This window comes from Perca flavescens, chromosome 13 (genome assembly GCF_004354835.1).
Source record: "Perca flavescens isolate YP-PL-M2 chromosome 13, PFLA_1.0, whole genome shotgun sequence".
Lineage (NCBI taxonomy): Eukaryota > Metazoa > Chordata > Actinopteri > Perciformes > Percidae > Perca > Perca flavescens.
The window spans coordinates 18,549,233-18,574,717 of record NC_041343.1 but is presented as its reverse complement, the minus strand read 5'-3'; the positions used below and the strand labels follow the sequence as shown (position 1 = coordinate 18,574,717).

Below are 25,485 nucleotides of genomic sequence, written 5' to 3'. Positions count from 1 at the left end.
AACGATCATCAACGAAGAGGTGAGCCAAAAGTACACTGTATTCTGTCGCATGGTATATTCATCACTCAGGAGGAAAACATATGGTTTCAATGCCAAATGCATAAGTGTATTTGTATCCATTTGAAGGAAAAGGATAAGATTCTTTTTTTAACCCTCTTTTTCCGACCAGAGAGCTTTTACGCACTGTGGACTAGACACAGCCCGTTAGCACGCAGCCTGTGGACTTCAACTATGTCTTCTCTCAGGACTGTTTCAAATTACTCTGTCATCATTCATCCTCCTGGCTTCTATATCATCGGATTTGAGACATTTCCCTACATCAGTGTCAACATTATCTTTCTCGTGTTTGTCTATGTGGCTACACTAGTATTCAATATTTTACTGATCTACATAATTGCCTGTGACCACTGCTTACATACTCCAAAATTTCTGGCTGTTGTCAACCTCGCAGTAATTGATATAATGTTAAATACAAGCACTATTCCCAGCATGGTAAAGACATTCCTCTTTATGGACAACTTTGTTCCATTCAATATATGTCTGTTACAAATGTACAGTATGTCTACTATGCTACTGCATCTCTAGAGTCATATGCACTCGCTATACTTGCCTATGACAGGTTTATTGCAATATGTTTCCCTCTGCGTCAGAACTTATTCAACACACTGCCGATCATGTCTTGTATTGTAGGCGTGACTTGGGTTTACAGTCTGGGACAAATAGCTTATAGCACGGCAATCATGACTCGTCTGTCTTTTTGCAGTTCTGTGAAAGTGTACAGCTATTTCTGCACCTGTATTTAGACTTGCTTGTAATGATTACACATTGCAGTGGTCGGTAGCTTCAGCTTTTAGTATGGTGAATCTGATGGCCCCATTTACTTGTATTATTCTGACATATATCAGCATCCTGATTACTGTGTTCAAGATGAAATCATTAAGCAGTAGGATGAAAACTCTCGCCACTTGCATTGAGCACATAGTCCTTGTTGCTGTATTCTACATTCCTACGTTCAGCATTTTCTTTATAGGGCTTTATGTGCGAGCCATTGACCGAGATCAGCGTGTGCTGAGCCTGTCCCTGTCCTCTTGCATCCCACCCTGCATCAATCCTATTGTATATTCTTTAAAAACCAAAGAGATTAAAACCAGAGCCCTGGCACTGGTCCATAGGATGAAAACAAGCCCATGACAACTTTCTTTCCTATCCAAAAGCAGTGGAGGGTTTTAACACTCAACAGTCAAGACTGTGTGTGTGTGTGTGTGTGTGTGTGTGTGTGTGTGTGTGCGTGCGCGTGCGCGTGCGTGCGTGTGTGTGTGTGTGTGAGAAAGAGAAAAGGGGTCTTTCTACATATCTGTCATTGTGGAACAGATAAAGCAGGGATGGTACAGGTAGATTGTTTCTTAATTTTGTTTTTTATTACCTATTCTGCCATTATTTAAACTCTCACAAAATTAAACAAGTGAACAAAATACATTGTGCTGACTTATTTAGACATAAAATATACCTGGCTGTATTTGAATGTAACTGCATGACATTTGTAAATTTGACTGCTACCAAATGGCTTTTACTATTGGTTACCTGAAAGATTTGAAAGAGACTTGCAGAGCTTTAAATTCAGTGTGCTGCTTGTTCCATGTCAGAAATGCATTTTCCAGTCATACTGAACTAAGTTTAGCTAAGCTAGCTCCCAGGGTTCATTGCACCACAAAAACACAGGTTTACTTAGTTGTTTCGTTCTTTTGTTGATTTCTGGTTGTTTAAAATCATTAAAGCCTTGCAGGAAAGAAAGGTGTGTGTAGAGAAATAACTGTTTTTTGGCTCAAATATGTGAGCGTCCATTGCGTTACAAACTTTCTAGGACAAATATTTTAGTTTTTTGACATTTCAAAATTGTATAAAAATAAATTGGAGGCAGAGGGATAATTTAAATGTATAATTTTACCTGATTTTGATCATCGATAGCTTGTAGGCTACTCTACATCTCTCAATTATTTAAATGCGTAACATGTTAGACTACTAGAATACAATAATTACAAATAGAATATTTACTGAAATGAGACATTTAAACCTGGCTTTAAAGTTATATAGTCACAGGAGGCCATTTGCCTAAAAAAAATAACAATGAATGTACAGTAAGGACTGGTAAATGTCTAAATGGAAGTTAGTGTTTAGTAGGTTAGAGCTTAAAAATGTTATTTGATTAAACAAATAAAAAAGTAGTCTGAGGATACTTGGTAAAAGCAGTTGTAAGTTAAATGAAATGTTTGGGTATACATTCAGTGTTTGTGTGAAGTTGTCTCTCCAATTTTAATAGTTTTTATTCCTAATAGGTGCAACTGAGATTAATTAGTCTGATTTATATACTGTACAGTGAAAGGTTTGTTTGTTAAAGTTGAGGTCATTAACCAAACTCTCTGGTGATGGCAACACAAATGGGGCTCATTAGAACTATTTTGTTTTGGCTCTGACTCTGACACACAACTGACTAGTAACATCAACAACTTAAAAATTAATTGAAATTGTCTACTTTAGTTTCTTAACTCTCCTGTTGTCCTCGGGTCAAATTTGACCCATTTTCGAACAGTTTCTACATCATAAATTTGGGTTTCTTACAACGAAATTTTCACAAAAAAATAACGTGGATGGTTCCGTACAACGCTCTTCACAGGTAAAATAAATGATCAGTTCACTACTTTCATTGATTGTGGGTGTTTTATTTAATTTCATAGCATGTGAAAAAGAAATGATTAAATAGTCAAAAAAAGTGACAAAAATGTCAGAAAAAAGCTTCAAAAACTTCAAAAGGCTCAGAAAAAATGACAAAAACATTGGGGTAAAAGCGACAAAAGTGTCGACAAGACAACGTTAGAAAAAAGTTTTAAATTTTCAATTTTGACCCAGAAAAATAAAGAGTTGTGTGGTCGACGGAAGGACAACACAAGGGTTAACAGACCCCTACAAAAGCTACAAACGCTGACTTTTTCCAATCTCTAACTACATTGTTTTGTGAGGTTAGTAGACTAAACACATCATCATATGGCGGGCATGGATGTAAACCCTGGTCTTCATGTGTCAAACTGCTGTATGATTTCAGTAATTTCATTGTTTTTAATCAAATGGTTGAAATGTTTAAAATAAAAACAAATAAGTCTACAACTGCAACTCTCTTTTTTCCCTTTTGAAGTTTCAGTGGCTCAGTTTGCTCTGTAAGGGAACCCAATCAAACAAGATGCTTGCTTAAATTATTCCCCATTTAAAAATAGTTAGGGCTATGTTGTCACATTTTTCTTTAAGGTTTCAATCAATATCCCACTCCTAAGCAAGACCCATCAGTCACATATAGCCCATTGGTCTTCATGTTATCTGAGATAATAGGCCTACCCACAATGTTTTTTTGGTTAGTTTCTAATTATTAAACAACTCAAAACATTATAAAATAGGCTATCAAATAATGTTTTAATGAGTAGGCCCACCTAAATACACAACATTTGTAACAGGCTTTGAGCATTTATAGTCAGGCTAGATGAACTACAGGCACATTATACATGTGTGCGTAGAACAGAATACGCTGCCTTCAACAGAATAAGCTCTCAATAAGTGAGAGGACATGGTGAGGCGGCCTGCGTTGTTATCATAGGTTATTATGGATCACACGTAACTAATAAAGTCCCGCCCTACGAAGCAGCTCGATTGGTTGGGGTTAGACATTAACGGCCTGCCTGTAGTGGCTTTAATGTGTATCTACACAGAATTTGCGCCATTTAATAATTGCACTATGAACAATATGTTCATTCATATATCCGTTTATAGGTAAACTTCAATTTAATCACCAAATTACTTCATTGTTAGTTTTTTTCTCGGTATGAAGCGGAACTGATGTATGCATCAACGGTACTATTTTACGGTTACACTTTCTTCCTCCGCTCAAATGCGTCTTCCACATAGACAGTATATAAGTCTTCCACTGTAAACAACAGCGTTGAGGTTGAATCCAATGTTTGGTCCATAGTTATGCAGGTTATGGATACTTAATTTCAGTGTCTCGACCGACAGACAGACCCACCCAAAAAGAAAATAAACAGGTAAAAACAAGAGAGGCTTATGTGGAAATTTGTGTTAGCTAGCTCCGTTGTCGATCATATTAGCAAACGTTAACCGATGTGACTTTAGGTAACGTCAACGTTATGCTGATGTTAATGTTAGTGCGGCTAACGTTAAATGACCACGGTAGTTTGACACCGACGAGTATTTTCAAGTTGTAGAAGTATTCTCATATTTACTGTACTTAAATAAATGTAGCAAGTGCAACAATTTAAAAATAATTAATTACAAGTAAAAGTCCTGGTTTCAAAATCACACTCAAGTAAAAGTAGCTACGTTACAGACAGAGGTAAACGTCTACTTTACTTTATTATCAAATTACTCACTGTGCAAAATGCCCCCTTTCAGAGTGCTATGTAATGGGTTAGTATTGATGCATTAACATGTAGCTAACGTTAAACACTTGCATGTAGCAACTGGTCGAGGTGGAGCTTATTTCAAATGTTCACGTCATCGTCATATGTTCTGTATGTCTAAATCTGCAAAGGAACTTTGAGTCTGTGGAGTGAATTGTGAAGTTGCATAAAATGGAAAGTGAGGTACAAGTACCTCAACATTTATATTTACATATACAGTAACGTTACACTACTTGAGTGTACTCAAGTGTACTTACTTTACTACTGTTGCATACAGATGTGTTACATTGCACAAATTATATCATTGTTGATCAAGAACAATAAAAGCCTCACAAAAGCCTTGTCTGATATATAGATGCAAAGTGCATTATGGTGCAGGGTAGATTTACAACACACTCAACCAATCATAAAGATTCAAAAGATGAGAAATTATGATTAATACTGAAATGTAATAGAACATTACTGATAAAATGGAGCAGTACCTTATCAAGTGTTTAAATAGGCCCTCTCAAAATTACTTAAAGAAAGTGAGTTAAATTACAAAAGATTTTATAGCCGGAGATTTCGAGATATATTTCACTGTAAATAGGCCTGAAAACAGATGTATGCTGAAGGAACAGCTGGAATGTATTATCACCTGTTTATTAATCGCATCCTGTGTTGTTCTCAGCAGACCCCCTGGGTCAGCACTGTGCATTGAAACAGGATGGCGTCCTCTTCACCCCATGACCGCAGTCGTAAAGACAAAGATGATGATGATGATGATGACCCTGTTGAACGGATGATATCCCGCACTGGCTGTGCTGAGCTACACTATGCTGTGCAGGAGTGCATGGCTGAACACCAGGACTGGCGTGTGTGCCAGAGCCAGGTCCAGACTTTCAAAGACTGCATGATGAATTTCCAAATTGCCCGGAAAGAACAGCTCATGAAGCAGCTAACCTCCACTGAGTCTGCGCCCAGCTGAACTTCCAACACCACACACACAAACAAACACACACACACTGGCTGGGATGTGTTGACAACATGTGCTTGAGGTGGAAAGACTGTACCTAATTTAATTGTTGTTTATGAAAATAAAGCTACAAAAAAATCTGGATTTTCAAGTGTTTGTGGTGGAGAGCCTAACCGAGAAAAGCTCAATATAAAGTGGAGCAGGATACCCAGGGCTCGGTTTACATCTATCGCCATTTCTAGCCACTGGGGGACCATAGGCAGGCTGGCATATTAATGTTAAAAAACCTCATAAAGTGAAATGTTCATGCCATGGGACCTTTAATATCAAAAAGTTATGCACTTAAGCTTTAAGGTAGATACGAATTGCTTTTACTATTGAATGAAACATTTAAGTCATTTAAGCCATAGGCTTAGTGACTGGGTGGACCAGGTTTAAAAAATCTATCACACCAAAAACTCAACAGCTAAAAATATTGTCCGAGCAACACTGTGAGGGGTCTGTGAGCTACAATGAACCATAAACAACATAAGCTAGGGACTTCAAAGCGCAGCAAGTATTTTTGTTTCAGTAAACATTTTACTTGTGAGAAAGGTTCCTAACAAACCCTAGAGGACACCACAAAAACAATGGTAACCTACGTTAAAACTGTGAATGGAAGTGGGTGATGTTTAAAATTACAAACTTTGGTACAACAAAAAATAAATGTAGTCAGTATGATAAAGATGTTGAGCTTAGACTTGTCACCTAATTTAACAAAAGGAGGACAGAGGACAGTTGGCGTAGTGTTGAGTCCGACTGGCCTTTGGCAGGTTAGAAAGTTTGCTTTGAAGTTTTGATGATTCAAATTGTTAATAGGTGTAGAAGAGATTAATTAGTCTCAAGTTGAAACAGTTAAAGGTTTGTTTGTTACAACAAAGGTCATTAACCAGCATTCTCTGGGGATGGCATCATAAACTGGGCCGATTAAAACTACTTTGTTTTGGCTCACCATGGCCTGTTTAATGATGAATGCACCCTCGTGGGAACATTTTGCAACATACAAGTCATTACATGTGTTTGTCACTGTGTATTCACTTTGTACAAACATTGTTCACAAAATGTCCTGCAAGTTCCTACACTTGTACTGTATATAGAGCGTATCATGACAGTGTTACAAAAGTATTTTTTTTGTACATCTTCGTAAGTACGTATATGACATGCCATAATGATTTCCTAACCCTAACCTACCTATCCACTAAAACCATGTTTAACGGTAAATGTACCTTTATGGAACACTATGCTGTTTACTCACTTTGTACAAACACTCTCCCCAAAGCCTTTTGTAAGTTCTAATATTTTGTAAGTTCTTATACTTTCACAAGTCACAAGAGGTCACTTAAGTTATTGTGATCAGGGTGGCACAATAGTGCTATTTGACTGGACTCTGATTTATGCAGCAGTTTGTACGAAGAAAGTTATAAAGTTGTCATATTTATGAAAATTAAAGTATTGCAGCGCAGTGTTACTGCAACATCATGTCCATGATCCAAATCTCATGTGGGCAACTGAACCTACTTTAATTTATTTTGGGACATATCGTATCAGCTTTTTTAAAAGGAGTGTTCATCACCCAAAACAATAATCAGATGTTTGTTTTGAGCGTAAGAAGTTTAGTCAGAGTAAGCGACAATCCTGCTATTTATGGATCAAATGAAGGTCATTAATAGGCTATTGTTACATGACATCATCAGTAACAGCTGTGAGTTTTATTTCAAGGGATCAATGAGGAAAGTATATCTTCCACTGTCCACACAAGTCAGACTGCTTTTGGATGCAGCATCAAATAGAGCTGCTGCTAAACAATAATTTAGAGAATATCTGGTAAGCCGCATTCACAGATTTTTTAGCATATGTATCTTAATGAAAATATGTGTTATACTGTATACCACTATGTTTAAATGTGCTTATTGAACTGGCATGTAAATTATACATGTGGTTTATAGTCTCTTTAGAGGTATAATCTACAATATGACATGATTTCTCTGTTCTTTAGACTGGAAAGTTTTTAAGCAGTGGTTGTCCTCCAACGCAGCCTGTGGACTTCAACTATGTCTTCTCTCAGGACTGTTTTAAATGACTCTCTCATCATTCATCCTCCAGGCTTCTATATCATCGGATTTGAGACATTTTCCTTCATCAGTGTCTACTTCATCTTTTTAGCATTTGTTTATGTGGTTACAGTGCTGTTCAATAGTTTGGTGATCTATGTAATTGCCTTTAATCATTGTTTACACACTCCAAAATTTCTGGCTGTGGTTAACCTGGCAGTAGTTGATGTAATTCTAAACACGTGCACTATTCCCAGCATGCTAAAGATATTCCTCGTTAAGGATAACTTTATTCCATTCAACCTCTGTCTGTTACAAATGTTTGTCTACTATGCTATAATATCTCTGGAGTCTTGTGCACTCGCTATACTTGCCTACGACAGGTTGATTGCAATATGTTTCCCTCTGCGTCACAACTCGATCAACACATTGCGCAGCATGTCTTGTATTGTCGGCCTGACTTGGTCTTTTGCTCTGGGAGTAACCACATTTTCAACATCTATAATGACTCGACTGTCTTTTTGCAATTCTGTCAGAGTGTTCAGCTATTTCTGTGACTATGCACCTGTGTTTAGACTCGCCTGTAATGATTACACAATGCAGTGGTCTGCAGCTTCTTTTCTCAGTGTTTTGCTCCTAGGAGGACCCTTTACTTTTATTCTTCTGTCTTATGTCAGCATCCTGGTGACCGTGTTTAGGATGAAATCTTTAGACAGTCGGGTGAAAGCTTTGGCCACTTGTGTTGAGCATATCATCCTGGTTGCTGTATTTTACATTCCTGTCTTTACCATTTTTACTGTCGGATTTTATCTGGGTCGGATTGACCCAGACCAGCGTGTGCTGAGCCTGTCGCTGGCCTCTTGCATCCCACCCTGCATCAATCCTATTGTATATTCTTTGAAAACCAAAGATATCAAAATCAGAGCCCTTGCACTGGTAAGAAAAATATGATTAGACTTTGAGGGTAGTTTGTGTAGAATGTTAAAACGTCAAGAGCCGGGACTCTTTCTCAAAAAAACTGATTTTGCAGAAGAAAAAAAATACTTTGGAAAACCAGAGCGCCGGAACTGATTTCAACTGATTTCAAAATTTTATATATTGTTGACTGTAAAAAAAGCTTCCCCAGTAGGCCAAACCTAAATTATATATATTAATTACTACTTTAGATGTTTTTGTCTTGCCTTTTGAAGATTGAATGCATCAATTGTCTGCACAGTTAAGGCCTGTGTGCTCTATCTCTTTTAAAAAGATTAAATTCCTGCCTCATCATACTTAAATGGCTACAGCAAATCAGTTTCAACTCTACTGTTTGAGAGACTAATAAAACAAGATGTTCAAAAAGAAAAATAATTAAAAGCATCTCTCATTTGAAAGTGGGAGATAGCCAAGCTAAAACTACTGGCTTTTCTCTTGTGGTCCTTTCAATGACGGTGCACATTCAATGAAAACAGCTTCACAAAAACAATATGTATGCATTAATAATTTAGAAATAATATTAGCAGCTAACATTTCATTAATTTTATACGCTTATGTGTCCCTCCAGACAATCAGTCATCAAAAATAGAACACTAAACAGGAGTTTACCAGTTAAATAAAATCTCCACAAAACCGTGTTCCGCAATGGAAATGCAATCATTGACACATGATAGGGTGGTTATTGAAGCAATTTACCACTTGAGTTTTTTTTATATATATATATATTAATCAAATCACAAAATTCACACTCATATTGGTCATTAGATTATCTCAGATAACACATTCTCTCTAGTTTTGACAATATACTTTACTGAATATGTTATGTATTTAAATAAACATTTCCTATGTCCTATGTCACCTAATGTCCTATGTACTTGAACATAGGGACATTTTCACAACATGCCTATAGTAAAGGGAGAAGCCTTTTGTGTTTACTGTATATCTTTGAGAATAGTGTGGCACCATGTGCTACAGTAGATAACTCTTACACATCTTGTAAACATTGATATTAAATAGATTGGGGATATCTTATTTAGCCTGTACTCTCATACAATTAAGATATAGTATAACAACACATTACACTGTACTTTAAGCGAATGGAGGACATAGACTAGAGAATGGTAATATGATGAGTCCCTGCCCTCTAATGGGTTTTTGTGTACAGTGCAAGCTGTACCATTTATGACACTCAGTTATTATTCTGTGACAGGACTATGGTCTACTCTGGTTGTTCCTAAAACTGTATTATCACTTGTTTATTGTGCTCAGTTCAAGAGGACATGCTTACTTGTGAATTTCAATCAGTTTGATTAACAAAACAAGATGTTAACTTTTTTTGGGAAAAGAAATAAAATCATCTCTCATTTGAAAGGAGTGGGAGATAGCCAAGCTAAAACTACTGGCTTTTCTCTTGTGGCCCTTTCAATGACGGTTCAATTTCAATGAAAACAGCTTCACAAAAACAATATGTATGCACACCACCTATTTCCCTCAAGTTTGAATTGTTTTTAAATTTACAGTAATTGCAACTGAGATTAATTAGGATGACTTTTAAATAGTAAAAGGTTTGGTTGTTAAGGGTGCAGTAGGTAAGACTTATAAAACTAACTTTCTGTCATATTTGCTGAAACAGACCCTATGTTCTAGTAGAACTACATGAAGCAGGTAATTAAACCTACAGCCTGTAGTGTGATTTGCAAAAATCCACCGCTCCCTGTTCAGATGCACCAATCAGGTTCAGGGGGGGGGGGGTGTCTAACTGCGTGTCAATCACTGCTCATGCACACACATTCATTCTCCCTTGTGGGGGGAGGGGCTTAGGAGACAGTTTTGGGCTTTAGCAGAAAGGGGGGAGGGGCCGAGAAGTTGTCGACAAATGCAATCCTACCTACAGCACCTTTAAAGTCAAAGTCATTAACCACCCCCAGTGTGGGTCAGTGTTTCATTTAAACCAGGCAAGCTGGATGCAGGATTCCAGATACAGGCAAAGAAAGGAATAAGTAAAGTAGGTGACCTCTTTAAAGAAGGGATTCTAATGACCACTGAAGAAATCTCTCTAACATATGACATCCCAAGGATTTTTTTTTTTTAAATATCTCCAAGTGACGAACTTCATTTCTTCTATGCAAAACCAATCAGTTGGGACCTTAGATGAAGTTATAACAAACAACTGCAATGAGAGGTGTTTGATTTTATTAATATATAACTGGCTTGCATCTGACTCTAAAGAAACATCGATAACCAGACTGGAAACATGGAGGATGGACTTAAAAGAGGACATTTCAGAAAACGATTGAAAAAAAACAACCTGTGACACATCTCAAAAACAAAGATTTAAAGCTACTCCAATATAATTGGCTAATGCAGACATACATTTAATCCTGTCCAATTAAATAATACAAAAGTAATATACCTGACCTTTGTTTTAAATGCAATTAGGCTAAAGGAACTTGGAGAGTGTGACAAAATTAAAACATTCTTCAGGGAAGGTGATCATTAAAACTCATCTTGTCTGAACATTCCACTTGACCCTAAGGTGATATTGCTGCACCTGTATCCAAGAAATCTAAATCTGAAACCCCAACAATATAAAGGTATTGATTTCGCTATACTACAGGCAAAAAGGACTATAGCTCTCATATGGAGGAAAAAGGAAGCACCTACTGTTGGTGCTTGGATCAAAAATATGGCGCAATGTATATCCATGGAGAGATTAACTTACTGTATATATTTAAAAAAAAAAAAAAAAAAAAAAAAAAACTAATTGGGGGTGTATGAGGAAATCTGGAAAACATTTAACCAATTTGTGAAGGGGGGGAGACACGGGAGCTTCTACAGAGGGAATATGCAGGACAGGATACCTAGGTTCAGGCAGGTGATGAACCCCAGAAGGGTAAAGGACTGAGGCATGTCTTGGAGGGTGATAGCAAACATGCAACTCTTATTTGTTTTTGTATTTATGCATATCATGACTTTGCTAGAGGTACCATTGTTTTTTTGGCTCTTATAGTATAACAGATGTTAGAAGAGAAACTTTGTTGTGGGTTGGGTCATGTAAGTACATGTTTACTTACTTGTACAGTAAGTAAACACAAATTCAATCAATAAAGACATTGTTAGTTAGCTATATAGCTGTTGATGCTAAAATACTGACATAGTAGACACAGCAAGCCATCCTGCCTCTGTTATGGTTTTTATATTTCAACTGTAATGCAGGAATCCAGTAATATACAAGTGCAAACCACTAGATGGTGCAAGCCTACTAGAATTGTAGACTCCATGTTTTATCTTCAGCCTGTAGGTCTTCATTTCCTTTTTTTGTTAAGACTGTTTACATCATATCAACTTATCAGTCATTATTTTACCAAGCTTGAACTTTGCAAAAACTCATATGTAAGTGGTTACATTTTCCGACCCTCTGCATGGATTTGAACGGAAGTGAATGTAAGACAAAAGTATAGTGTGACTGCCGCCTTAAAAACAGTTGCACTTTTTGCCTCCACAGAGCAATATTAGCAAAGACTATTCAAAGTAAATATAGGATAATGTGTAGGGAAATGAAAGTGCCAACCTGTAAAATAAAGAAACACATCAGATAGTATGGGTTACAGTTTTTTTTCGATTGCTAAATGACAGTGGGCACAACTGGAGTCACATGTGCAAAACTCTAACTCCAGTCTGCACAGTTATGTGGACCAAACTCTAGTTCATTTTTCATTGCTTGTGTTAAGAATTCTCTAAAAGACGTGTTCTTCGATTTCTGGAGGAAGGAAGGAGAGGCTGTGGTCGAATTGAAAGTTAAGCAAAAGGTTTAATGAAACTGCATGAAAACGACAAGACAAAACACAATCAACATAAAACATAAAACACTGCAGCTGACAGTGGACTGATCTCATGCTTCTCCTTGCGGAGTCACAAAAGAACAGTCATGTGACATGACAAACAATACGCTGTAAACAGCGGACTTCAACGTGCTTCCCTTGCGGGTCACAGATTGAAGTGCCGACATCACCTCATTTTCCGAATTATATTCCTGTGGAATTGTGGGTCTCTGATTAAAGACACACCTCTGATTTTAGGTTTACCCCAGGTCACAGACAAAGGTCGTTTCACATGGTAGTGCCGATTCTGTCTAATCACGTCTGGCCCTGCAGGGAGTGGCTCCCCAAAACCAGAAACAATAGTTACCTTTCCTGTGGGGACAATGAGTCTTCTTCATATGCTAAATGTCAGACATGACCTGATTAATTCTTTAGAAGCTAGGTTTTAGGTGAGACACTCAAATGCTGTATTAGTGTACTTGATTAAATTTAGCTGCAGGCCCCATTAAACATTGTTTTCAAAACATGAGCCGGGTTTTAACTTTTTAACTTCAACAATCCCTCATTTTTCACACCTTTGGTGTGAAAACACTATGAATGTTAATGAAAACAATGTCGTTACATAAACATACAACAAAAATGTAAACATTAGCAAAATGTGTTTGATTTATACAAGAAATTATTTTTCATCTCTGACCTCATCTTATCTGACTCCATATCTTGTATCAAGAAGGTTATTTTCTCTTAACAAAATATGTTTCGCTGGTTTTACTCACAGTGATTAGTGACTTGCATTCCATTTGAAACAAAAACAGAAACACTTAATTAAATCAGAAGATATTAAAGCTGTTGACCAGGTAAAGACAATGGGTTTGATCTTAATCTCAAAAGGAGCTAAAAAACTGATACACACACACTTCAATATATACTGTCAGTTCAGATGGAGTGAGCACAAGGAAACAGCACATCAATGACCTTTCTGTAGTGAAAGATGCAGACTGGGGAATGGTCTGAAATCCAGATTTTGAAAAGTTCTTTGTTCAGTCTTGTCCAATCTGAAAATTTTGGACAAAATCTCAGATCACTGCTGGTTCATTCTCATGCACCCAGCACAGGCGGCAACGTCACCAAAAAACCTTAGCAGGCTATGGCGCACTCTTGACGTCACATTTGCGCGCCTAGCTTGGCTGCAGCTGCTGTAAAAACTGCTCTCCAGGTAAGATGTCTGAGGTTATGTACACAGCTATGAAAAAAAGAAGTGAAAAACACTGTATCTTTACATTAGTAAAACTACGTTTTTACTGTTTTTCAGAAAGTAATGGAGGTGAAAGCAATGGAAACACCCCATTACAGTCTTTTCCGATCGCTATGACAATTTTTTCAATACTTTTAACAACTTTCCTAAACTCTTAACACAGTTAGCACAACATCCGTCTGTGTAGGCTATAGATACACACACATTTCTTGTTGCTTTGACACAAAATGCATACAGTTAACACAAATTTAAAATGCTTGAACGTCTTTTACACACAAGCTCAACCAAGACCAAAACAATGGATTTTAACTGATCAATTTGCAAATGCTTTCACACTCTAAGTCAGAACAGATAATAACATGTTCTAAACCTAATGTATAGACTAAAGTGAAAGTGAACAGCTGTTCACAAATAAACACAAATATACCCCCTCCATTTTATTCCATTGCTACTGAGAAACAGCTGATTGAAGCTATGCAAATAGATAAATCACAGCTGATTCCCATCTAGGAAACGCACTCAGGTGTTAAGGTTCTTTCAATCGCATGACCATATGTTACTGTAGTACATACAGTAAAAGAGAACCTATTTGGGCTGATTTTGTGTGGAAAAGGAACAATAAAGTAGGGCTGCAACTAACGATTATTTTAATAATCAATTAATCTGTCGATTCTTTTTTCGATTAATCGATGAATCGGATAAAAAAAAACAAAAAAGCATTACTTTACATCAACTCAATACATACATAATTGTTGTTTTAGTTAATGGTTGTGTAAAGGTAAGTAACCCAAATAGCAGATACAGACAGACAGAAAGATAGACACACACACAAACACACACACACTTATTCATTAAATTATTACCATCATTGTAGTAAGTGCAAGTTAAGTTCATTTATACACCACACACTAATATATTTGTCAACAATAACTGATATGGGACAAAGCACATAATATATACATGACAACAGATTGAAAAATGAATGGGCCAAAAAAGGCGAGTGAATAAAACTGTGTCTTTAGTCTTGCAAACTATACCACCCCTGCTTTATTACGGTTATTAACGAGCTAACGCTAGCTTGTCATGCTAGTCAGCTGGATAACGAGTAAACGGCAGCACCAGAAGAGCTACTGGAGGGACGTTACGTTCCTCACTTCAGAACGGAACAGAAGTAGGATAGTGTAGTGACTTTACCCTGCTGTTGAACTCCCTTCCTCCGCGCTGCTCCGCGCTGCTCCGCGCTGCTCCTCTCTGCGCTCAACTAAATTTTTTTTTATCTCCGCGACTAGGTTGCCTAATAGTTGCGCGACACAACGAATCGATAATTAAATTCGTTGCCAACTTTTTTAGTAATCGAATTTTATCGATTTTATCGATTCGTTGTTGCAGCCCTACAATAAAGATGAACACAAAGAAAGTAAGAAAAATTGCTGCATGAGGGAGAGGAAGACGAGTACCAGGACAATTCTGTCTCTGTCTTCTTTTTTTCATTCAGTAAACCGTACATTTTATAAAGCCACTCTGAGATGGGTCATTCATTTTTTTGTATTGAATTTCTGCAGCAAAAGAAACAAAATGCATGCATTTACTAAACCCAACAAAACAAAAATGTAGAGAGGCATTGTAGAGAGAAACTACAGTGTAAAACACAATCTATGATCTACACAATATACTATTGTTCATTGTATAAGGGGCAGACCTGACACATAAAATAATGCAGTTCCTGTAATTCCATGGGATGTTAGTGTTTTGTATGACATTGTGCTATGATTGACTAAATGTGCCTGTTGGAAGAGAACGTGTTAGTGTTTTGGAAGAATTACTTTATTTTGAGACATGTTTGCATTGTTTTGGTCGACATAGTTTATTGTGTTAGTGAATTATTGTATTTTGAAAATTGGTGTTAGAGTTTAGTTTTCAATGTGAGATTTTGAGCATGTTTTGTCAATTGTGTGTTGGTGCGTTAAGAGTTTAGGAAAGTTGTTAAAAGTATTGAAAATATTGTCATAGCGATCGAAAAAAAATTAATTTGTATTTAGAGATGATCCAGACATCCAATGTGATGAAGAAAACTTGCCACATGATGCTGGAGAGAGGCAGGATTAGTCACACTATTCTTTGTTACTGTTACGTATGTACCTTTAGTTTTTTTCCCCAGTAATTCCATAAATTACCAGAGACAAAATACCATATTGAAGAAAACTGCTGATTTTCATTCCTTCTTGTTTACCTTATGTAAAAATTGGTATATTATACAATCTATATCTTTTCCTTAAATAAACTATTGAGTAGTGTCAAGTCACTCAAATTGTTCATTTTCTGACAGGTGTGAAGAGTTGTGTTGCTTGGAATGAGTTTTGCAGGTGATGTGAACTGTTTAATTCAGGTGACTGTTGGTAATGCAGACTGTGGTTAGTCGTTTAGCAATCAAAAAAAACTGTAATTGAAAGGGATAGATGTTTAAACATTTCATATGTTGCCATTTATTGTCCTGGATAACTGAGGGTGATGTTTGGTGAGACCAGCATGTACATTTATAATAATAATACGGTAATACCTGTCGGCTGTATACGGCACTCAAAATGCATACCAACTGGTTCTTCTTTTCCTAAACCCAAAATGCTCAAAATGCGTGCAGATAACATGGCACTTGGCTTTAGAAAGTTTAAAAAGTGGCGTGTATGTTTACGTCCGCTGTATACAGCGTAGACATACACGCGGATAACTCAAAATGCACCAACACGCCACTTGGCTTAAGAAAGTGGGCGTGTATTTTTACGCGAAGTCATGAGATCACGTTGCTGAGCTGTCCTATCATTAAAGGCGTAAATGGCCATAAAAATTATCTTAAAAAAATAATAATAAAAAAGAAGCATAATCAATGAGCCAACAGTAACCAGTAAATAAATCCAATACAGGTTAAACAAAAAAAGATAAAAAGGTGTATACATTAACTGGTCTTAACTATTATACCATCATCGCCTACATTTTTTAGGAGAACTATCACAGTGAGGGCATGGCCAATCAAACAAAGGAAAAGAAAAAACAAGATTATTGCTATTGTAAGATTTGATCATTTCCAGATGTTAGGGGATACTTTATCATAATAACAAGTAGGGGTGACCCAGAATAGTTGAATACTCAATGCTTTGATCGAAGGAGTCTGATTCGACTGCCAGTCTCACAGTCTAATCTTCTCAGAGGCGTAAAGCCCCAGTCCAGACCAAAGATTCGTGGTGAGATGAGTTGAAACTTGCAGCTAATTGCAACTTGCCGGTCTGTAACGCTCCGAAACCTTCCAGTTCACACCAATGCGACGAGACGATGCGGTGTATCATTTTCATAGCAACGACTCTTTGTACTTCCGTTCTAACTTCCGACTTGCAGGCTTTTTTTGTAGCTGGATATCATCTGTGGAGGAGGGTCTTTCCAGGCCGAAAAGACATCTGGCGGAATTTCCAGCGGCACCAGAGCAATCCCGGAGGTGTAACTTTGTGGCTATAGACTACTCTCTAGCTCGCTCAACAGCATACCGTGCTCGTGGCACTCGTTGAGTTCTGACAGCTGCAACTTTTCCCTGCAATGTTCTAAAACAGTTTTGTCTCGTCGCAAATCTTTGGTCTGACTTTGAACTGGGCTTTATGAAACAAGGTACATACCATTTTGGCTATATGGGGGTGCTCAATGTAAGATTTTACATAGAACTACTTGTTTTCCTTTTTTCTCCCAATAAGTTAATATACAGCCTATTATGATATAAATATCAACAGATTGCCTCCATGGCCCCCCACCCACATGATTCGACAATCAGTCGACTATAGTCAAGACTTAACAATTCTGATTCGACTATGAAAATTATTAGTCGGCGACACCCCTAATAACAAATGACAAAAACTCTTTGGTCACAATAAATAGTTTATTCACTGATTTTAGATGTTCATAACTATATTATAGTATATATAATTTGTATATCTTTATATTTTTTGCAATGGCATAATTACACAAAACCTTTTGTTATTATTACATTGTTTCACAAAATGTAAGCTGGGTTGGCTGTTGTAGACAACAGTATTGGCTACATTTTCAGTTAAAATTGTAATGCACACACCACACAAATTATTTCATAAAATAAGTTCTCCCTTTAAATAATTCATGTTAGATCCAACTCAACACAAAAGCAGTAGAAAAATTTTTTTATTAATATGCTCATTATGATGTTCTAAAAAAATACCATTCATTTGGCATGTTGGGCTTCTAAACCTTTGGGGAGGAAAATTATAGTTTACATTGTTTGATTTTATTACTTTTTGTTACAAAAGATCTATTTGATTTATAGATTTGTAGATTTATACATAACGCAAAGTAACAAACATTTGTGTGATGTTAGGAAGGATCATTTACGGGAAAAGAAAACACCAAAATACATAGCATAGCATAGCATAGACAAATGGTCACATTATGGTTAATTTTTGAATTGTTATTTTGGATTTCCCCCTGATTCTTAATAACCTTTTCACACTCTCTTTGATTTCTTGTGTCTGCAGAACATAAATGATTGGGTTCAACATGGGAGGAAAGACGGAGGTCAGAGACAAGTTTATGATCCTGGCATTTGGATGTATTTTTTCCATCAGGGTAAATGTGATTAACAGTGGAATGAAATATATTGCTACCAATGAGAGATGAGCTATGCACGTTTTAAAGGCCTTGAGTCCTTGTTGTACTGTGGCTACTTTAGCCAAAGTATAGACAATATATAGGTAACTTAACAGGATAAAAATGAATGGAAGCCAAAAAATAAGAACAGGATACAAACAGCCAATGATATAATTGGGGAAATGGTCATTGCATGCAAGCCTGTATATCTGGCCATGGTCACAGAAATAGCTGTTAATTACCACAGACTTACAGAAGGAAAGTCTTGTAAGAAGGCCAACTGCAATGAGTACAGCAATTATAACAAAGACCCAGAATGAGGCAATCAACGACAGCATAAACCTGTGGGTCACCTTCACTTGATAGTGCAGTGGGAAGATGATAGCTATCAGTCTGTCATAGGAGAGTGCAACCAGATTAAATGACTGCATAGAAAGGCAGGTGTAGCAGAAAAAAAGGAATGCCAAACAGTCGTTGTAGGGGATATAGGGATGGTTCAACAGAAAGATGTCAAGAAGCTTCGGCACCAAAGCAGAGTTACCAAACAGGTCCACAAATGCCAAATTAAAAACTGCAACATATTTTGGAGTTCTCAGATTATGATCCAAGTATATTACAGCCATTACAACTGTGTTTCCCAACACTGAGACAATAAAAACAAAAAACAGAAAGACATAGTAATGGTTAATATTTGGGAAGCCAGATAAACCAGTTATTATGAAATATTCAGGATGCACAAAAGTGGTGTTTTTCTCAAGAGCTGAGTTGAATAACTCCATTAAAAAAAGAAAATCCACACCGCAGTGATTTATGTAGAGAAGTGTCCTTGTCCTTCTGTGCTTCAGCATCCGCACTGTGCTATTTTATGTATGAGCTGCTCTCTCTCTCTCTCTTTCTGGTGACAGAACTCTGTCAAGCTTTACCTGTTTTGACTAAGAGAAGCAGTCCTCTGCCTTTCTGTCAAATAAGATCAATGTCTATTCCCCTGTGTCTTTTGTATGAGATCATCAGACAAACCCATTTCAATTAATCTTACTGACTCACATTTACTTAGCACAAATTTATAGAGCATCTACAGTATAACATATTTTATCTTTAATATAGTATTTCAGTGACCTTTCAATTACTTTTTTGTTTAAAGTGACTTTAATCAATATATTTATAACAATAATGTATCAAATGACAATGTGAAAGGAGCCGCTTATAGTGATGAACATACAGAGAATGATCACGTGAATCTACAGCTCTACTCAGCTTTACGGAACTTTATAATGGGTTTCAACTTTAATGTTTTGGTTCACTTTCGATGCTTTCAAAGCATCATTTTTGGCCGCAGCAGGCAACTGTTTTCATTCAAACTGGTTTAAAACCCCACTGTAGTCTCGCATTGCCAGAGCTATCTCCACAGCGCTGTGGAGTAAGGTATGGCTCTACCATGCATACATTCCAGGATAGGAGAAAAAACGCTCTGGGTTGTTTGCATTTCTTTAAACCAATAACAATCGTCTTGGGTGGCGCTAAGCTCCAGACACAGCGATGCTGGCTCTGCAAAATGGTCTCAGGAAGGAACTTTTTTTGGTGGAACATTTGCATCCTGATAAAAGAAAACGCCACATATAATATTACTATAGACTGTTAAAGACTAATTTCCCAGATGTTTAATTGGAAGTTATAAAACTAGTTGACTCTAAAAGTAAGAAAACACTTGCACTGAAAACCGTTAAAACTGAGCACAATTTAATATATAAAGTTAAAACTTGTATGCTTTTACACTCCATTTCCTCACAGTACAATTCAATTTAATATGAATTAATACTCTTGAAAGCACCCACCAGCAACACAACTGTAAAGCGGTTCTCTCAGCATCTTCAAATATACAAATGCAATGTTGCACAATTGTTCTTTAAATACACAACAATCTACCAAAGGCTATTTTTGTAAATATGACAATGTTGGCTTTTGTTGATTCTGTTTATATTTAAGAACGCTCCAAGGCCCCTATTGTTGCACACAGCTTGCTGGGCGCTCACTTACTGGGCGAGGCAGAGGCACACAGCTGAAAGAATTAGCGGTTGTTCAGGAACTGTCAAATATTAGGTCTGAACACTGTACTGTCTTGATCAGTGATATCCTTAAAAGACAGACTGAGCTAAAATCCCAGCTAGGAATTGTATTTTGGAGACTGTTAGGTGCATTCTGAAGTAGCTTGGAGGTCAAAATTGGGTTGGATTTGTTTGTTTTTTAACCAAAAACATAGAACATAGCCTAGATAGTTTACTGGCCAGTGGCACAATTCAAATTTTCTAAATGTCCTATAATTCAGCCCTTGCTGAAAAAGCTAACTCTAGGTCTATATGATTAAAAAGTTAGTACTAAAGTTAATTTCTAGCTATGGTTTTGGAAGAAAAAAACATCCATCGGATTAGCCTGTGGTTGATACGAATGAGAGCGGTATGTACAGTATGAGAGATTAAAGTCAGGTTCTAAGGCCCATCACATCAGTAACCTACTTTTATCAGCTAATAATGTTAATCTTTCCATTCTGGTTTTCCTCTTATTTGAAAACAGAATTTGACACACTTCAGAGCTAACCTGAGCATTGGTTGGCTGTAACTGGAACAGATTTCTACAGATTTCAGTTATACCTCTGTCAGGACTTTCACTACAGGCCATGGTAACTCTGGAGCCTCTCTGTTGGGTCTCACAGGGTTGTGCTTAATCTTTAATAAATAAAATAAACATTGTGGCCAGTCTCTGTTGTCTTACAAGAAAGTACTTTATTACAGCTCTGGGACTAGGATGCCAAAACTACACACAACTTTTGCTGCATAGATTATAGTCATTCAGCTAGATATTAGGGCTGCAACTAACGATTATTTTAATAATCGATTAATCTGTCGATTATTTTTTCAATTAATCGATGAATCGGATAAAAAAAACAAAAGCATTGATTTACATCAACTCAATACATACATACTTGTTGTTTTAGTTCATAGTTGTGTAAAGGTAAGTAACCCAAATAGCAGATACAGACAGACAGACACACACTTATTCATTAAATTATTACCATCATTGTAGTAAGTGCAAGTTAAGTTCATTTATACACCACACACTAATATATTTGTCAACAATAACTGATATGGGACAAAGCGCACAATATATACATGACAACAGATTGAAAAATAAATGGGCCAAAAAAGGCGAGTGAATAAAACTGTGTTTTTAGTCTTGCAAACTATACCAACCCTGCTTTATTACTGTTATTACCGAGCTAACGCTAGCTTGTCATGCTAGTCAGCTGGATAATGAGTAAACACCAGCACCAGAAGAGCTACTGGAGGGACGGTACGTCCCTCACTTCAGAACGGAACAGAAGTAGGATAGTGTAGTGACTTTACCCTGCTGTTGAACTCCCTTCCTCCTCATCAAGGACTCCAACATGTTTACGTTTTAGGTGCTGACTCATCACCGTGGTGCGCCCGTGCCATGCCGTGTCGCTTTTGCTTATCTTGCAATTATCACGTTTTTGATTTATTTAGTGTGAAATGCTCCCACACCTTGGATGACTTCGGTCATACTGATTTCTCTGCCTCCGCCGAGTGTTTCAGAACAACGTTACGGGTCTCTCCGGTCTCTCTCCGTATTTCCTCTACCCCCGCTCTGCTCTTTTTTCTTTTCTTTCGCTCCGCTCCGCTCAACTCAATTTTTTTTTTTTATCTCCGTGACTAGGTGGCGTAATAGTTGCGCGACACAACGAATCGATAATTAAATTCGTTGCCAACTTTTTTAGTAATCGAATTTTAGCGATTTTATCGATTCGTTGTTGCAGCCCTACTAGATATACAACAAAACAAGGTGACACAGAGGGGCATGTATTACTCTTCATAGTTACGTCTTGTCATTTGCTCTGAACACCAATATCCAGTCCAAACCAGTTACCAAAACAAGCACATCTCAAGAAATTGATAAACCCCAAAGGTCTTCTAATCTTTACAACTAGACAGTCTGAACCTCCTCTGATGTCAAAGGTCGCTATGCCCCTCTTGAGTTATTCGACAGATGATTAACCGTAGCAGTTATTCAGCAATGTACATGTACAACTTCAGTCAATTTCTACCACAATATTGTTATTGATATGCTGCCTCTTTCACATCTTTAATCACATCACATTATACCTGCATACATATAACACAACCGACACAAACAGCAACAAAAACGTTTTATAAAAGTCTGGTCTCTTTAAAACCATAGTAATATGCATTAAGGCATGCTGCAATGACATTCAAAAAAGACACAGAGCCTCACGATTGGTTTAAGTGGCCAAAATTGGACCTATGATAACCTCACTCTGGATAAACATGGCCAAACATTTTAGCAAATCTGCATTGTTTATCTCACAACATTTTGAAATTCAAGCATTCAGCTCCACAGAAGACATTTTTTTCTCTAGCTGCTTTACAATAAAGTTTTTCAGGAAAAGTCGGTATGTCCCAGAATGACCGGAGAGGTTTATGTAGTGCTGAGTTAGAAAAAACAGTTGATTAATTTAGACAAAAAAGCAGACAAGAAAACAAAATGGGTCTCATTCCTTTTAAATATGACATATCCACAAACATAAAGAAGCAAAATTTTACAACATTCGATTGCAATAACTCTTTAATAATAATAATAACAATAATTTATTTTAGGAATAAAATCTGCTTTTTGGGGGGATTTTGCACCAAGAGATGAAAATGAAAACTATATACATATACAGCAGACTCCATCAAGACATGTGCAGAGACAAACTTTGATCACAAGAACTTGTTTGCATTACACAAGCATATAAGCATAAATTAAACCAATTAGCAGAAAATTCTTATTGTAGGTGTATCATACTGTAGACTGGAGTTATTACGGTATTGTGTTATCTTTAAAATAGTTATTTTATTTCAAGATAAATTATTGTAATGTAAATTTTATGAAATAAATTAATTTAATGTTAATATTTGTGGGATGTCAAAAAAAAGTATCTAGTATGTACAATAGCTGTTGCTTATTTGAATTTTATCAACAAGTTTTACTTTAATGTACATAATGTCCTAAACACAAAGCCTAAAATAGATATACAAATGGTCACTTTAGGATTCATTTCTTCACTGTAATTTTGGATTTTTTTTCTGATTTTTAATATTTTTTTTACAGACTCTTTGATTTCTCGCGTCTGCAGAACATAAATGATTGGGTTCAGCATGGGAGGAAAGACGGAGGTCAGAGCCAGGTTTATGATCCTGGCATTTGGATCTATTTTTGAACTCATAGTAAATGTGATTATTATTGGGAGAAAATAAATTGTCACTAATGAAAGATGAGCTGTGCAGGTTTTAAAGGCCTTTACTCTTTCCTGAACTGTGGCTACTTTAGACAATGCATAGCCAATATATGAATAACTAAACAAGATAAATGTCAGTGGCAGCCAAAGAATAAGAAGCGGTAACAACACAACAATGACAGAGTTGGGAGTTGTGTCATTGCAGGCAAGCCTGTATATCTGGCCATGGTCACAGAAATAGCTGTTAATAACCACAGACGTACAGAAGGAAAGTCTTGTAAGAAGGCCAACTGCAATAAGTACAACAATAATAACAAAGACCCAGAATGAGGCAATCAACAACAGCATAAACCTGTGGGTCACCTTCACTTGATAGTGCAGTGGGAAGATGATAGCTATCAGTCTGTCATAGGAGAGTGCAACCAGATTAAATGACTGCATAGAAAGGCAGGTGTAGCAGAAAAAAAGGAATGCCAAGCAGTCGTTGTAGGGGATGTAGGGATGGTTCAACAGAAAGATGTCAAGAAGCTTTGGCACCAGAGCAGAACTACCACACAGGTCCACAAAAGCTAAATTAAAAACAGCAACATATTTTGGAGTTCTCAGATTATGATCCAAGTATATTACGGCCATTACAACTGTGTTTCCCAACACTGAGACAATAAAAACAAAAAAGAGTAAGACATATATATACTTAATATATGGTATGCCAATAAATCCACTTATTATGAAGTATGCAGGACGCACAAAAGTGATGTTTTTTCCAAGAGCGGAGTTGAAAAAGTCCATTATAAACAAAATCTCAAACTTACAATATAGTGTCTAAAGCACTGTGTTTAATGTAGTGATTAAAACTCAGTACTCCACGTCAGCACTGTGTTCTGTAATGTAGACAGAGGTAAGCTCTTCTTTCTAGCTCTCTTTCTGATGATGAAGCTCTGACAAGCTTTAACTGTTCTGGCAGTCGATCCATTGATTCTATTGTATGTAAGCATAAAAAAAACATTTTCAATCCATAGAGACAGAGCGCATTTAAGTCCTGCCCACACATGGAGAAAACAATTCATCGCTCTGAAGGTGCCTCCTTGTCAATTCCGTCTAACAAACAACAGAAAAATGGCTAAAAGCTGCGGTGTGGTTGAATGCACTAACAACAGGGTAAAGAACCATAACAAAGTTTTTATAAGCTGCCAAACTAAAAAACTGAGCTTTTAGGAAGACAAAAATGTAATACAGGCAATAAAACGTGAGGCATCAGCAGGATGAGATCCTGACACTCAGTATGCCTAACGTTATGTGTCCACTGACATTTGTCATCACGTGTCAGTTTTAGGCTAGTCTCGGACTGCCAGACCTATCTCCACAGCACTGTGGAGTAAAGTCTGGCCCCTCCACACATACATTCTAGGATAGGAGAAAAAACGCTTTGGTTTGTTTGCATTTCTTTAAACCAATCACAATCATCTTTGGCGATGCTAAGCTCCGGATGCAGCGACGGTGGCTCTACAAAGAAGGAAGGAACATTTCCATCCCGGTAAAGAAAACGCCACATACAATATTAAATGAAGTTAGCTGTTATTTAAATTAGCTGGATGCATGTTTAAACGTATTTGCTCTTACCAGTGTAATGCTGTGTGTACTTCGTCCATAGCAATCACCGCCAATCGGTCCCAAAACGTCCAAGTTAGATAGTTAATAAACAAATTCTTTGTAAATCTTTACAATTATTCCCCAAAAGAACCAACCCAGCCAGCAATGACATGAGGGGCCCAGATGAGGGCTTCATGGGCAGCAAATGTGGGCCCCATTATGGGCTTGCACCCGGGATCCACATTGGGGCAAGCCGTGGAAGCCCAGACATACTAAAAGTGAGACCTGTAAGGGTACTGCATAGGTCTTAATTGGGCACTTCATGTCAGACCCATTTGGGCCCCACCTGCCCGAATGGGTCTAAAGTGGGCT

At 37.1% G+C, this 25,485-nt stretch overlaps 4 protein-coding genes and 1 pseudogene across 5 annotated transcripts; 3 read left to right on the top strand and 2 right to left on the bottom strand.

The window, feature by feature from the left end:
* Positions 1-231: 231 nt before the first annotated feature.
* LOC114567059 (olfactory receptor 1M1-like) lies at positions 232-1,191 on the top strand (annotated as a pseudogene).
* A 2,557-nt stretch (positions 1,192-3,748) lies between these two features.
* coa4 (cytochrome c oxidase assembly factor 4 homolog) lies at positions 3,749-5,557 on the top strand. 2 transcript variants are annotated; one of them, XM_028596236.1, is made up of 2 exons: positions 3,749-4,085; positions 5,134-5,557. In XM_028596236.1, the coding sequence occupies exon 2, from the start codon at positions 5,167-5,169 to the stop codon at positions 5,425-5,427; it is 261 nt and encodes an 86-aa protein (XP_028452037.1). In that variant the 5' UTR covers positions 3,749-4,085; positions 5,134-5,166; the 3' UTR covers positions 5,428-5,557. The 2 variants fall into 2 exon arrangements, with proteins under 2 accessions (XP_028452037.1, XP_028452036.1); XM_028596235.1 differs by having other exon boundaries at positions 3,751-4,085; positions 5,131-5,557.
* Positions 5,558-7,505: 1,948 nt separating this feature from the next.
* Positions 7,506-8,456, top strand: LOC114567058 (olfactory receptor 2AT4-like). The gene has a single exon (XM_028595956.1). The coding sequence runs from the start codon at positions 7,506-7,508 to the stop codon at positions 8,454-8,456; it is 951 nt and encodes a 316-aa protein (XP_028451757.1).
* Positions 8,457-17,553: 9,097 nt separating this feature from the next.
* LOC114567360 (olfactory receptor 1-like) lies at positions 17,554-19,602 on the bottom strand. The gene has a single exon (XM_028596448.1). It carries the CDS (start codon positions 19,058-19,060, stop codon positions 18,008-18,010), a length of 1,053 nt encoding a protein of 350 aa, XP_028452249.1. The 5' UTR covers positions 19,061-19,602; the 3' UTR covers positions 17,554-18,007.
* Positions 19,603-23,228: 3,626 nt separating this feature from the next.
* Positions 23,229-24,868, bottom strand: LOC114567361 (olfactory receptor 1-like). The gene has a single exon (XM_028596449.1). It carries the CDS (start codon positions 24,310-24,312, stop codon positions 23,272-23,274), a length of 1,041 nt encoding a protein of 346 aa, XP_028452250.1. The 5' UTR covers positions 24,313-24,868; the 3' UTR covers positions 23,229-23,271.
* Positions 24,869-25,485: the final 617 nt, after the last annotated feature.

Bases quoted from the DNA above. Each gene is read 5' to 3' on its own strand.
- coa4 (XM_028596236.1), top strand. From the start codon at position 5,167: ATGGCGTCCTCTTCACCCCATGACCGCAGTCGTAAAGACAAAGATGAT.
- LOC114567058 (XM_028595956.1), top strand. From the start codon at position 7,506: ATGTCTTCTCTCAGGACTGTTTTAAATGACTCTCTCATCATTCATCCT.
- LOC114567360 (XM_028596448.1), bottom strand. From the start codon at position 19,060: ATGCTGAAGCACAGAAGGACAAGGACACTTCTCTACATAAATCACTGC.
- LOC114567361 (XM_028596449.1), bottom strand. From the start codon at position 24,312: ATGGACTTTTTCAACTCCGCTCTTGGAAAAAACATCACTTTTGTGCGT.